This window comes from Sus scrofa, chromosome 3 (genome assembly GCF_054392235.1).
Source record: "Sus scrofa isolate SSC_HxYL_T2T_F1_AM1 chromosome 3, Sscrofa_HxYL_maternal_Yorkshire_Landrace_v2.0, whole genome shotgun sequence".
Lineage (NCBI taxonomy): Eukaryota > Metazoa > Chordata > Mammalia > Artiodactyla > Suidae > Sus > Sus scrofa.
This window is the reverse complement of record NC_139385.1, coordinates 89,012,079-89,026,926: the sequence shown is the minus strand read 5'-3', so window position 1 is coordinate 89,026,926 and position 14,848 is coordinate 89,012,079. Positions and strand designations below refer to the sequence as shown.

Here is a 14,848-nt window from a genome sequence, read left to right as displayed (position 1 = left end):
GCAGGATTGATCCCTGACCTGGGAACTTCCACGGGCAACAGGTGCAGTCAAAAAACAAAAACAAAAACAAAAACAAAAAAAGGAGTTCCCGTCGTGGCTCAGTGGTTAAAGAATCCAACTAGGAACCATGAGGTTGTGGGTTCGATCCCTGGCCTTGCTCAGTGGGTTAACGATCCAGCGTTGCCGAGAGCTGTGGTGTAGGTTTGCAGAAGCGGCTCGGATCCCTCGTTGCTATGGCTCTGGTGTAAGCCAGTGGCTACAGCTCCGATTAGACTCCTAGCCTGGGAACCTCCATATGCCGCGGGAGCGGCCCAAGAAATAGCAAAAAGACAAAAAAAAAAAAAAAAAAATTACTGGGAATTCTATAATCTCAAAAGAGACTATTACATGAAACACTGTTATGTGAAAAGATTACAGAACATTTTGTCTAGTGTAACTCATTTTTGTTAAAAAAAAAAAAAAAAAAATTTGTACAGGAGATCCTGTGGTGGCTCAGCAGGTTAAGAATCCAACTAGTATCCATGAGGATGGCAGGTTAGATCTCCAGCCTCTCTCAAAGGGTTAAGGATCTGGCTTTGCTGTGGCTGTGGTATAGGCTGGTGGCCACAGCTCCAATTCGACCCGTAGCCCAGAACTTCCAAATGCTGCTGTTGAGGCCCTAAAAAAATCTGTATACACATGAAAGCTTTGGGGGAAAAAAATGGACTCTTTTAAATTGTAGGATTACATTTGATATCTTCTTTTTTTTTTTTTTTTGGTCTTTTGAAGGCTGCATCTGAGACATATGGAGGTTCCCAGGCTAGGGGTCCAATCAGAGCTGTAGCCACCAGCCTACTCGAGAGCCACAGCAATGCCAGATCTGAGCCTCATCTGCGACCTACACCACAGCTCACAGAAACGCCAGATCCTTAACCCACCCACTGAGCAAAGCCAGGGATCAAACTCGCAACCTCATGGTTCCTAGTCAGATTCACTTGTGCCACGGTGGGAATTCCTGGTATCTTCTTTTTACCTTTAAAAAGTAGTCTGCATGAAGACTATAATTAGAAAAAATTTTTGAGGGGAGGAAAAAATTTTCATCAATTGGTTTATTCAATGGTGGATACCCTTGCAATTCCTTTCGACATACTTGTCCTTACACAAATGACGTCTAAGTAGGTAGAGTAGGTCGAGGCTGTATGCAGATAGCACTGGCACATTCCCAAAAGAGCCTCAAATATATGAACTTTTTAGATTAAATAAGAATAAGCATCTTTTCTTCTTTTATGAAATAAAATTTGGATTTCAGACACAGGTCATCTGTCAATGAATATGTTAAAAGAGAGTTCAAGACATTAACATAACTTTCAACGTACCCTCTGCAAATAGACCAAGAAAGAAAATACAAAATTAAAATAGTGGAGAATGACAGTTGTTTTTAACCAAAGATTAACCCCAAAACATGAACTTACAATGTCGGCTATAATAAAAGTATACCTTAGAAAAGGCCTGCTATTTTTACAAGTTCAATGGAACCTACATTTGTTCTTTCACCTAGAACAAGTTCACCTGCATGATAAGAATCATCTAAGTTCACCTTTTCATAAATGCCATACTTGAAAAACAGCCTAAAACTAAGCTTACATAACAAATTTAAAACAAAATCATGATTATGGCCATTATAGTAGCCAAATAAACTTTAATTCACTATTAAACTACACATTAGTCTATAACCTTTCTAGTGGAATGACTAACAAAACTTGAGTTGCAGTAATTATGGTTTGACTTCAACTTTTCTTCTTTAGTCACTTTAAGCATGCTCCATGGAACACAACTCAAAGTTAACCATCAGGCAGGAGAAAAGAGCTAAGAACTTTTAGTTACTTCCAACGCTTTTGTATCATTTAAACTTTATAGCACAAATATTACTTTTATGATTAAGAAATTAAGAAAATTAAGAAAAAACTAAATAAACCTTCAGCTATGCACAAAAGCAGCCTATTAGTCAAAATAAACAATTACCGAAAATCTGACAGGGCAAGAGTCTTTCCTATATTTAAGAAAATAGCCAAGCAACTTTTTAAAAACTCTCCCTTTGAGTTCCTGTCGTGGCGCAGTGGTTAACTAGAAACCGTTCGGTTGCAGGTTTGATCCGTGGCCTTGCTCAGTGGGTTAAGGATCCGGCGTTGCCGTGAGCTGTGGTGTAGGTCCCAGATGCGGCTTGGATCCCGTGTTGCTGTGGCTCTGGTGTAGGCCGGCGGCTACAGCTCCAATTAGACCCCTAGCCTGGGAACCTCCATATGCCACGGAAAGCGGCCCTAGAAAAGGCAAAAAGACTAAATAAATAAATAAATAAAAATAAAAACTCTCCCTATACCTGACCCTGAAAACTACATTTAAAAATATTTAGAGATAATAGATTAGTTTTCTAGATTCCATTTTAGCTCAGTTTAGAACACTGTTCCAAAAATCCAAAGCTGCAATTCAGAAAATGAAGAAAAGTTTTGTTGTTCTGAAGGAAGTGGTAAGCCATACAAGAGGACAAAAGAGTAAACGGTCTTAAAACATATATAACAGCAAATGTTTCCTGGAAAACACACCAAGGAGGAGATGTAAGTGTCCACTACCTCCTTACCTTTCAAGGCCTGCATGCGTTTTAAAGCTGTAAAGACCTTTATTTGAATTCAGGCTCCATCACACACTAGCCACAAGACCTTGCGGCAGGATACTATCACCATGAGGCTCTATTTCCTCACCTGCAAAAAGGTTCAATTAGCACCCTCTACCACCCAATTCGGCTCCGGTCAAGATTATAAGTATTGCCTCTAAACATTTAGCACTGTGTCTAGTACATGATAGGAGGACAGGAATTTGCAAGTATTATTTTTCCTTCCTTCCTCCAAACCAGGAGATAACTTGATGAAAAACTTGAAGAGCTATAGATAAAAACTTTGAAGCTATTCAGTCAAAGTTTCTGTACAAATGATGGGTGACAAAGTAACACAGGAGTTTACCAGTAAGATCTAAAGTAAAAGCACAGAAATTACCCGCTAACAGTTGTTAGTACTATGCTCACAACTCCCAAAGTCTAGCAACACATAAAACATAACAAGGTCTGCAGCAAACGTGCCTGCCTCTCCAGCAAGAGAAAGGCATTCTCTGCTTTATGTAAGTTCTTCTCACAGAAACACATCCATGACTTCTAAGGCCCCAAGTATAAATATTCAAGAATAATCATGAGGGTAGAAAAAACTGAGAATGGGAGTTCCCGTCGTGGCGCAGTGGTTAACGAATCCGACTAGGAACCATGAGGTTGCGGGTTCGATCCCTGCCCTTGCTCAGTGGGTTAACGATCCGGCGTTGCCATGAGCTGTGGTGTAGGTTGCAGACGCAGCTCGGATCCCACGTTGCTGTGGCTCTGGTGTAGGCCGGTGTCTACAGCTCCGATTCGACCCCTAGTCTGGGAACCTCCATATGCCGCGAGAGCGGCCCAAGAAAATGGCAAAAAGACAAAAAAAAAAAAAAAAAAAGAAAGAACTGAGAATGGATACAATAATTAACTTCAAGCCGAGAGAAGCTTTAAATATCAACCCAATACAAAATGTCAAGAAAGTCAAAGACCCATTCATAATACAAGCCCTCACAAGCCCTTCTTAACATTTTAAAAAAGACCTCTCCAATCATGAATTTTAGACATAACTGACCACAAAAATGCTAGTTGCCTAATTAACTGGCTTAAATTTTAAATGCCTTCAAGTTAACCACACATAGTAAACTGGGAACAGCATACTTGAACTATAAAGTCACAGGCCCTTGAGTTAAAATTCCAATTCTACTGCTTAATCTGAATGCCCTTGGGCAAGCCATTTGGCTTTTCTCTGCCTCTGACTCCTGTAAAATTAGGACACTGTTTCTTATGGGATTATGGGCAGTAATATACATAGGTAAAATTTCTGACTGTAGTGGTAATTCAAATTGACAACCTTATCCTAAGATAAGGTTCTGGAGAGTCCTCTTCAGTGATCAGTTCCTCTCCAGCTAAATCAACATAACTATAACTTTCCAATAATAACAGAAATCCTAGGCTCCTCCAAATCTTCTGAACTATTATGCCATCCTATTCTTTAAAAGTATCACAATATTGGAGTTCCCGTCATGGCTCAGCGGAAACCAATCCAAATGAGAACCATGAGGTTGAGGGTTCGATCCGTGGCCTCACTCAGTGGGTTAAGTATCCGACATTGCTGTGAGCTATGGTGTAGGTCGAAGCTACAGCTCGGATCCCGTGTTGCTGTGGCATAGGCTAGCAGCAACAGCTCTGATGCCACCCCAGCCTGGGAACCTTCATATGCCACGGGTGCAGCCCTAAAAGGACAAAAAAGACAAAAAATAAAAATTAAATAAATACACAATATTTGATTTGTGTTAACACTATTAAATTGACAATGCTTGTTAGAGCTTCAATCATCTTAACTATTTGGACTCTAGAAGCAGAGTCCATGTTTTATAATTAAAAAATAAAATCCCCTCAACCCCTAGCAGAGTCTGATGACAGAAGAAAGAAATGCCTGACTGTTTTCTTTACCAAGTTTTTTTCCAGGGAAATCAGACTGTGTGTGTGTGTGTGTGTACACATACACATTCATTGGAAGACTTAAAAAAATCAGTACTGAAAAAAATTTTTAAATAGACAAGGTCAGAGATCAATGTGCGATGATTAAATGTGTAAGAAAACTTTAAAAATTGAAACCACCTGCTATTTACATATATTCTAATATCCCTTACTGGAATACACATGTCAAATAACACCTGCACAGCACTGTTCAGTTTACTCTTGAGATTCAGAGGGTTATGAACCCAACACTAGTATCCATAAGAATACAGGCTTGATCCCTGCCTCGCTCAGTGGGTTAAGGATCCAGTGTTGCCATGAGCTGAAGGAAGATGTGGCTCTGATCTGGTGTTGCTATGGCTGTGGCTGGCAGCTGCAGCTCCAATTTGACCCCTAGCCTGGGAACTTCCATATGCCACTGCTGCAGCCCTAAAAAAAAAAAAAAGAAAGAAATGAAATGAAAAAAAAAAAAAACCAAAACAGGCTCAAAAGGGAAAACGACTTATGTAAAGCGCTGGTCTGAACTGACAACCGCTTTTTTTTTTTAATTTCTCACCACATTCCCTCAGTGATATATTTTATATACTCAGATGATTAAAAAGTCAGTAAATATGTTAAATCTTACATATAAAATCTAGCAGAATGAATCAAACCATCTATGAACGAGCACACAGAACCTGACTAAATATAAAGAAAAGTGTGATTCATTGCTTAAATTAACTTAGAATATTCGTCTTAGTAGAGAATAAGTTAGCTCAGCTCAAAAGAGCACGGTAAATTTTGGAGTTCAGAATTCATTAGCTTTAATAAGTGATAAACCCAACTGCTCTTCATGAGGACAGATGCCAGCCATCAACCTACAAATTAAGCAGTAAATAATTATCCACAGTGTAAGTTGACAAAGTTGTTTCAAATGTCCTTTTATAAATCTAGCTATTCCATCTAATTCGCTTAAGACTATATGTTACATTTAGCTAGTTTATCCTAACTACATCCATATGAATTTTAAGGTAGTAAAGATACCGAAGAGATGGTTTATTGTTCTTAATGTGAACACTAACGTTCTATAAACTGAATGTCTGTTTCAAAAATCTTGAAAACACCTTATATATTAGTAACTTAATGAGAAACCAAAAGTTAAGCATCAAAAAAAAAAAAAAGACTTCCTATCATGGCTCAGCGGTTAATGAATCTGACTAGCATCCATGAGGATGTAGGTTTGATCCCTGGCCTTGCTCAGTGGGTTAAGGCCATTGCTGTGAGCTGTGGTGTAGGTTGCAGATGTGCCTTGGATCCCGAGTTGCTGTGGCTGTAGCACAGTCTGGCAACTACATCTCAGATTCAACCTCTAGCCTGGGAACCTCCATATGTCGCAGGTTCGGCCCTAAAAAGAAAAAAAAAAAAAAAAAAAAAAAAAAAAGTTCCAGTTGTGGCTCAGCAGGTTAAGGACCCAACCTTGTCTCTGTGAGGATGTGGGTTCAATCCCTGGCCTCATTTAGTGGGTTAAAGACCTGGCTTATAAGCTGCAGCATAGGTCACAGATGTGGCTTGGATCCAGTAGTGCTATGGCTGTGGCATGGGCCTCAGCTGCAGCTCCAGTTAAACCCCTGGCCTGGGAACGTCCACATGCCACAGGTGTGACCATAAAAAGAAAAAAAAAAAAAAAGAAGAAGAAGAAAAGCACAGACTAGGTCATCATCAAAATAAAGCTAGGCCCAAACAAATCTCACATTTCAAAACTAGTAAGTTCAGGATACCAGATTTAAAATTAAACTCTGTCACTCTTGGGTTTCCACAGTTCAAAAGAATGGTAGTAAACATTGTCTTTTATGTTTTCAATCTTCTTAATCGGGCATTCTTAACTTGAGGTTAATGAATAGGCTCAGGCAATGTGAACAGCTTGCCACTTTATGTGAAATGTTATGAGTATGTATACGCATAAGGACAGACCCACAGGGTTCATCAAGTGCTCCTAGGAGTACAGAACCATATATGGGTTAAAAACTAACTTAAATCAAGTTACTGGAAAATATCTATGGGCAGAGTAGAAAAGTCAAAGAATAATTCCGCTTAACTACTACTGTTAGTCAAAGAAAATACATTCAGACAAATTAAATCCATCACCATTCTTGGAAAACTTCAACTATATAACTCAATTTCATTTGTTAAAAAAAAAAAGCTCACTAGTTTGAAGTGTAGACTGCATAAAATGCCCTATATAAAGACCCTGGCTACATGGCAGGCACACAGAGTAAGCACTCATTAAATAGTAGCTATTACTATTACAAAGATAATGCTTCCAGGAGTTCCTGCTGTGGCACACGGGATGAGCAGCGTCTCTACAGTGCCAGGACACAGGTTCGATCCCTGGCCAAGTACAGTGGATTAAAGGATCTGGCAGTGCTGCAGTTTCAGCATAAGGTGCAACTTGGGCTCAGATCTGATCCCTTGCCCAAGAACTCCATATGCTGTGGAGAGGCCAAAAATGGAGGAAAAAAAAAAAAGATAGTGTTTCCAAAGAGTGGAACCCCTTGTAAGCAAAGATAACACTATCTGTCAGAATTAGGCATCTATAAATATGGAACAGAGTAAACTTAACTAGAACCTATCAACGACCTTAGATTTAACAAAGCAGGATGTTCTGACCAACCATGCCATCAGTCACAAAAGGACCAAGGAATATTTCATTTCCTACTTATCCTTGTACCTTCTTTCTTCACATGTTTAAGTTAGTCAACAAACCAACAAACACCTGTTCTCTGGCTCCCTAAGGCCTCTAAACTATGTTTTTTCACCAAATATCATGACACCATTAACCTTTTATAATCTGAAACACAGGGTGATTCCAAAGAAAAGCCAAGAGCTCGGTTTTCTTCCCTAAATTCTATTCCAGACATCAAAGAAGCAATCTCAGCCCCACCTTCTACAGGAAAACAGTGGAATAGTCTGACTGCTCTCCACTCCCTGTAAGATTAAAAAAAAAAAAAAAAAAAAAAAAAAAAAAGGCGGGCATTTTGCCTAAATCTCTTACTAAACCTCTAAAATGAAGTTTAGACAAAGAGTGGTAAAAAGCCGATAAGCTACACATCTAAAGTATCTCAGGCACTGGCATCCTACACCCATTTTAGGTTTCTCTTCATCTTAAAAACACTCAAGTATTTTTTAGCAAATCTTTAAAAATCTCAAAATCTTGAAAAGTATTTTACTTAACCCCATTTTCATACATTAGGAAAAAGACAAGAGTATAGAACATTACCAAAAGGACGCTATTCTTAATTATCAAAAATGAAACAATCATCACAACTGCAAACAGTAAAACAGCATATCATACAGTCAATTGCATACTGCGTATGCATATTGAAATATGCACACAGTCAATATGCAGTGTATGTACAACTATATGTATACATACAATATGTACGTACTATCAAAGATGAAACTTGACTATCACAACTGCAAAGAGTAAAACAGCATATTATACAGTCAACTGTATAACTGCATATTATTCAATCAAAAGTTGCCAAGGAGAGAAAACACATATACACACACAGTCAAAGGACTGCTGATACGGTATGAATCTAACAAAGATACTAGCACATAGGAAAATCACTAAGATTGCGTCTTTAAAAAAAAAAGGCTGAAATCTCAAAGAAATAAAATTACTTATCAACTAATGGAGAAAATAAAAATCATAAAAAAATCAACTAATGGAAAAAATAAAAATGATTAAAAAAAAACTACTCAGAAAGCTAAACTCTCTTTAAAAGTCAACTGAAGAGTTGGCAAGAGAACACTTGATTCTGAAGATCTTCCATCTTTAAGGAAAAAAAAACCCCAAATACCCACCCTTGAATATGTAAGAAACTATCAACACTCTACACTTTAATTACAATGAAAAGGACAAATAAATGCAAAATTTCATCTTCTTTAAATGATCCTACAAGATCATTCATTCACACAAAACTCTTAAGAGTCTATTTAGCTGAAAGTCTATATAGCTACGGGTAACATATTACCCAAAGAATTACATCTGTTGGTTCTCTACAGACATTAAATAATCATATTCTGAATAGTGAGAATACTTCTTCAAACTTTTCTGAATTTTTAAAATCACTACCTATACCACCAAGCCATCAAGACAACCAACAAAAAGAATAACCTATTTTTAGTAGATTTCTGCTTCTTTTCTAATTTAAAAAAAAATTCTAACTAAAAATAGTGTAAAAGGCAGTAACAATACACTTATTAATGAAATTACATTCTGTCAGACAGATAACAAAACTGATTAACTTCTTACTTTCAAACCCTTAAGTTAAAAGACAGATTTATCAAAAGCGCAGTGCTGGGGGGGAAAAAAAGCTAAATGTTCCTTGAATCTACTGTAACAGAAAACAAAGTTTAAGAGACTAAAACTTAAGCCATGATATTTAAAAGAGTTAAAAACAAGGTTACTTTTAAAATTTTATTTATTTATTTATTTATTTTTTTGGTCTTTCGTCTTTTGAGGGCTGCACCCACGGCATATGGAGGTTCCCAGGATAGAGGTCTAATCGGAGCTGTAGCCACTAGCCTACACCACAGCCACAGCAACACCAGTTGGGAACCGCATCTGCAATCTACACCACAGCTCAAGGCAACACTGGACCCTTAATCCACTGAGCGAGGCCAGGGATTGAACCCACAACCTCATGGTTCCTAGTCAGATTTGTTTCCACTGCACCATGATGGGAACTCCCAAGGTTAATTTTTTTAATGAAATTTTTCTGCATTAAACTATTTTATCCAAGTAGACCACTACATATATTCTTCTTACTGTAGTTAACTGGTATATTCATGATAGATACACATACTTTATTCTCAACACATTCCTCACAGATGAAGCAGCCAAAATGATTTTCTTGACACTAAAAAAAAAATCCACTAGAAGCTAATGGATTAGGAAAAATGTCTCTGGTATGAGAATCATGTTAAATATTTTTTAACCAGGGTGCCACAATAATCACTGCCTGCTTTGCCACCTCACTCAGAAAAATCAAAATCTTTCTTCAAATCTCCAGGGGAAAAAAAAAAGTCCTGATCCTTTTTATCTATTTTTTTCCTACCACTTCAGATTCCACATCCAGTTGTATTCTGTTTTTGTTTGTAGTACCTGAAGTTCAAATGAGTCAGTCATTACCTTAATTTCTACTATAAAAATAACGAAGGGTCACCATTTCTCCCAAATCAGCCAAATAACATGGAAAGTAGTCAGAGAAAGCTTAAAATTTAATCACTAATTGATGTATTTCTTATTCTCCTTACTACTAAACCAAAGATTACAACTTAAAGATCATAACATAAAAGCATTCAGAAATAAAACTACCAAGAGGTAATATATTTCATACCTATATACATCTAAAATCCTGTTCATACTAAGAAAACTAAACTTTTTCTTTTATCAAGAACTCATTTTCATTACCAAATTGAACAGCACTCATAAAGCAGATTTTAAAAGTTTCTAAAAGGATAAATAAATAGATGATGAACCAAAACAAAGAATATTTAGGTTGCACCTTTAAACATTATTACCTGGTATACTATTCTTTCATATTTGCATATATATAAAGTGCATGCTATAGCATACATTATAATGTACTATACTGTACCCGATATGCCATAAATAGCCATAAATATTAGCTATTAGGATAACATTGTGGAATCATGAAAGGCACTCATCCATTAAAAGTTTTAACTTAAGAAAAAAACATGATTTTAAAGTTTAGCACAAGGCTTAAAAGCAAATGGACTTGTATTTGGGTGATTAAACTCTAAGAATTTCTTTTTCTCTATTTTGCAATTTTTCTCTAATTACTTTTACGACGGTAACAAACTCTGTATTATATTAAAGACAAAAAGAAGAAACCACTTGAGTCAGATTGCTAAAAATCTACTTGCTAGTTGCTCTTGTGACCTTGCATAATAAAACACCACCTCCTCTCACCCTGCCACTAGTGCTTTTTCAAAGGTTTTCCCAAACTCTTAAGTGATTTTACTAGAAACTGTCTAGAATATAAATACAGTAGCCCACGTACTGGCATCCTCAATGCCATAAAAATATAAAAATTTCTGGGTTTGATTCTGTTGCGGCCATTAATCTAGAGTCCTCTAAAGAAAGAATGGTTTAGCACCGTATTTACTTAAGAATAACTATTCTTGCTATTTAACCATCGTTCTTTCTTCTTCCCCCTTGAACAATCCTCCTTATTCCCTCCTGCTTCTCCAAATCTATTGCTAATAATTCCTTTACTGGTTTGTTTTCTATAAAGTCTTCCTGAACCCTACTAGCCAAACATAACCCTACACTATTCTTTAAAATCTTGTTGTTCCAACCCATGCCACACATCTGGAACTTGCCATTTCTTCTGGTATTTAACATATATAAAATCTATCTTTTATATTCCATTATAAATTCCTTGAGGATAAGGATTACATTCCTAAATACTGGCACCACGGGAATGCCTTACATGATAATGATGTATATCACCCAGAGTGCTGTTACAATTTACCAAATTCTTTTACACATACTTGAGCCTCACAGCTACCCTGATAGAAATAATCACTATTGTCCTATTTTACAAAAGGGGAAACAGAATGATTCACAGTCTAAATCATTTGTCAGGGTTCTGTTCAGTTAATCCTCAAAACCTATTTACAGTACTAAACATAAGTAGCAAATACAAGAAACTTCCTGAATAGAAGACGAACTTCCATAAAATGGAAAATCCATGTACTTTATTGTTGCCAGGAAAACTAGTTAGGAACCTCAAGTTCAACTCTGCCCAACTATGCAAAACCAACTTTCTCCTTGGAGCCCTTAATAGGAAAGTGCCGACAGAGCAAATATGACACTATCAGAACACTATCCTCAACGTCTTAAAGTATACAAAGTTTTAATAAATTACTATGGCTTCTGTTTAGTACAAAAAAAGGGATATTTCAGCATCAAACCACAGTATTACAAAACTTGAAGTCAGAATGCATTTTGCAAGAGCCATGTGACACACACATGACAGTCAGCTAAACTGATGGGTGGACCTTTTTAGGGGAAAAGTTTAGCAGTAATTGACCGAAGAAGAAAATAAACTCAACATTTAGGACAAATACTGGGTTTTGCTTTAAAATAATTCTCCCCTCCCCCAAAGCCCTCTGACACTGAAGAGGAATAACAAATCTCCCCCAATTATTCATTAATGTACATATGCAAAATGTAGAAGGTTTTTTTTTTAGGGCCATTAATGAGAGCCCAATAAAGTCTTCCCAAGGAAAGTGAACACACCAGTTCCCAGAAAAGGTGCCAGGTGTGTCACATCTGCTGTGGCGACTTTTTGAGTAAGCAAGAAAAAGAAATGCATTAACTTTTCATGACATGTCATGGAACCTCATTCCCTATTTGCAAGCATTCAAGTAGGTAATCCAAAACCTACAGATCATAGGGCCCATTCGTTTCCCTTTCAACTTGGCAGAAAATTAAAATTCCCTTTAATTTGGTACCAACCAAAGATATCCCTAGGTTTTAGTGCTCCTGTTCTGTTTTTCTCTTGACCTATACAAGACAAAATGACTTCAGTGTCCTCTAAAAAAATTTCTCACAAATGCCAGGTTTTTAGGAAGGCAATGACCCGAGGAGTTGGTAAAGAACTCCAAGAAATAACTAAAAAAGAACTAAAAATTTTATATCGATTTTCACCATCTACTCATTCCCCTCAATCCCACGCAGTCCTGAAAAGCATCCATATTACCTGCAACCTGACGGGGAAGGTAGAAGTGAGAGCCAACAAGCTCAAGATTTACAAGTAAAGCTGGTTTCCACCCCGACGGTTCTGACAGCTCCGCAGGATGCGGGCGCAGGGTCTGACAGTGCCCTCTAGGAGAGTTCTCCCACCCATCTCCTCCCCTCAAAAACAAGTCCTCCTTCACAAACCACTGCTTCCAAAAGAAGCTACCCCTTCCCAACCCACCACCAACTCCCCAACGCCCCAACCCCCTTAACAGACTGTTCCTCCGCACCGACCTGGCACTCAGGCCCTCCAACCAGACTGGGTCCAGGCCAGGGCCGCTTACCCCTCCGGCCCGACCCCTCCCCCCGACCGCCCCTCCTCCGTCAAACAATGGGGCCCGACTCCCCGCCGCTAACCTGTCCTGCCCCATCACCTTCCCCTCATCCTGGCCAAGGCCCTCACTCTCCTCGCCCCCCCTAAGCTTTCCCGAGCTGGCCCACGGACACAGCCAACCGGTGCTCTCCTGCACTCACTATTCGGGATTCATGCTGGACATGTCACTGCAGCTGCTGCCGCCGCCGCCACCACCGCCGCCCTTGCTGCTGCAGCCGCCGCCCTGACTCTCCGCGCCACGGGTAGTCGAAGGAGAGGAATGAGATAGGCTGTTCCGGGAGAGCAAACGTCTTCCCCCCACTCCGTCCCCTTAGAACACAATCAGCAGCAGCCACCACTCAGCTGTCGCTTCCACCCAAAATGGCCGCCGGCGAACCAGGAAATAGGAAAGCCTTAGACCGAGGGGCCTTTACACAGCCCAAAGGGCGGCCGCACCGCGTGGCATGCCGGGAAAGAGAGTTGCAAGCTCGGCAGCAGGCGCTGGGGAACGACAATGCGGTGTCGCGATCCGGACTCAGCTTCCCGCCAAGCCCCGCGCCTCTGGGGCATGCGTATTTGAGGGGTTGTCGCCCGCCCCATGCCCCCCTATCTTACTCCCCCCCGCTCCGCCCCTCCCTTCTCCCCTCCCCGCTGACTCGCTGGCTAGGACTTCGCTCGGACTCCCCCTAGCGGATTGGCTAAGGCCAAGAGGCCCTGGTGATGTCATCAGTGAGACGTGGCAGCCGGGCGAGTCAGCGCCCCACGGGGGAGGGGGAGGGGAGGGACAGAGGGCGGTGCCGGCCGCTGGCGGAAGAGGGGGGTGGGGAACAGGGCACCCGGAGGGTGGGGAGAGAGGTTGCACAGAATCCAAGGGGTAGCTCGAGTGCCGAGGCGCAGGGAAGGGGACAGTGGGGTTTTGAAGGACGCACCTGGCCGGTGCTACTTCCTGTGCGCCTTATGCTGGCCTGACCAGCTTGAGCCTTGAGCTTCCCTGCTGGTCCCAGGGCGTCCGCTCTAAGCATGGAAGAAGAGTCGAGGGGCCTCCACGGAAAACTTTGGGTCTCTGGAAAACACGAAGCCGTACTTTAAGTTCTCTTCCTCTCTCATGCAGCTCCACTGGGTCTGGTCATCGTCCAGTGTTGGCTACAGGCACTACCATTTTCTTACCATTCTCTTTCCAGCCCTACTCTGATCACCTCAGCCTGGATATTGCAGCACACTTGGCCGAGTGGACTATCTGCCTCTGTCTCTTCTCTGCCCTGGGCCGTTTTGCACCTATAACCAGATTTCACTTGCTGAAGTAACGTTTCCATCATTACCCACACGCCTCTCAGTGCCCCCACATTGTGTGGACCGGACACAACCTGGAGCCAGACAAAAATTCGTGATCTTTCTGCCCTGGCTCCAGCCTTTGGATTGAATTGTACTTGTTTTTAGTTATTTCATTCTGAGCCATTCTACAAGATTGGAAATTAATAACCGATAGTGCAGATCATCACTATATAATGCCTGGAAACTCCAGGAATAATAGTAACAAATTTTTTAAAAACCTTATGGTCTTAACAGCTCTCTTTAATTAGCTCAGGGATTCAAAACTCCACTAAACTTTAACACATTATCTCGGGTTACTTAATTACAAAGGGCATAGTATAATACATTGTCCAAAGTTTATCTTCCAACTTGTCCTAAGAACCAAGAAAATTATCTCCAAAGATTGATTGCAAAATTCCCATGACACCAAAATATGGAAAGAAGACAGTTCTTTTTTCTACCCACTTACTAACTATATGCCTTAAGGGACAAATTCCAGCATGTGCCTTAGTTGACAACCTCATCAAATAGTACACTAGAATTCCTGCTCATCATGTTGGCTTCCGAAATGAACATGGTCACCATTTCAAGAGAAGTACCCTGAGCAGATCAATGACAGACATCAAAAAGCGCATTATCCTGGACTCTTGTTCCTTTCTGCTTATTGTGATTTCACCGAAGGAAAAACTCAGAAAATCTGTGAAGAGTTCATCCTGAGCCAAAGATAAAAATTTTCACCTGTTCCTCTCCTTGGAAGTATATATACCCCTATAGTTCCTTTAGTTATTTATTTCCTTTCCCAACAAATAACTAGTAA

General features: G+C 39.9%; 1 protein-coding gene across 1 annotated transcript in view; it reads right to left on the bottom strand.

Moving 5' to 3' along the window:
* RAB1A (RAB1A, member RAS oncogene family) overlaps positions 1-12,904 on the bottom strand; it is a 30,477-nt gene extending 17,573 nt beyond the window's left edge. The window contains 1 exon segment of the mRNA NM_001031787.1: positions 12,882-12,904. Within this exon segment, the coding sequence (NP_001026957.1) occupies positions 12,882-12,904 (23 nt within the window).
* Positions 12,905-14,848: the final 1,944 nt, after the last annotated feature.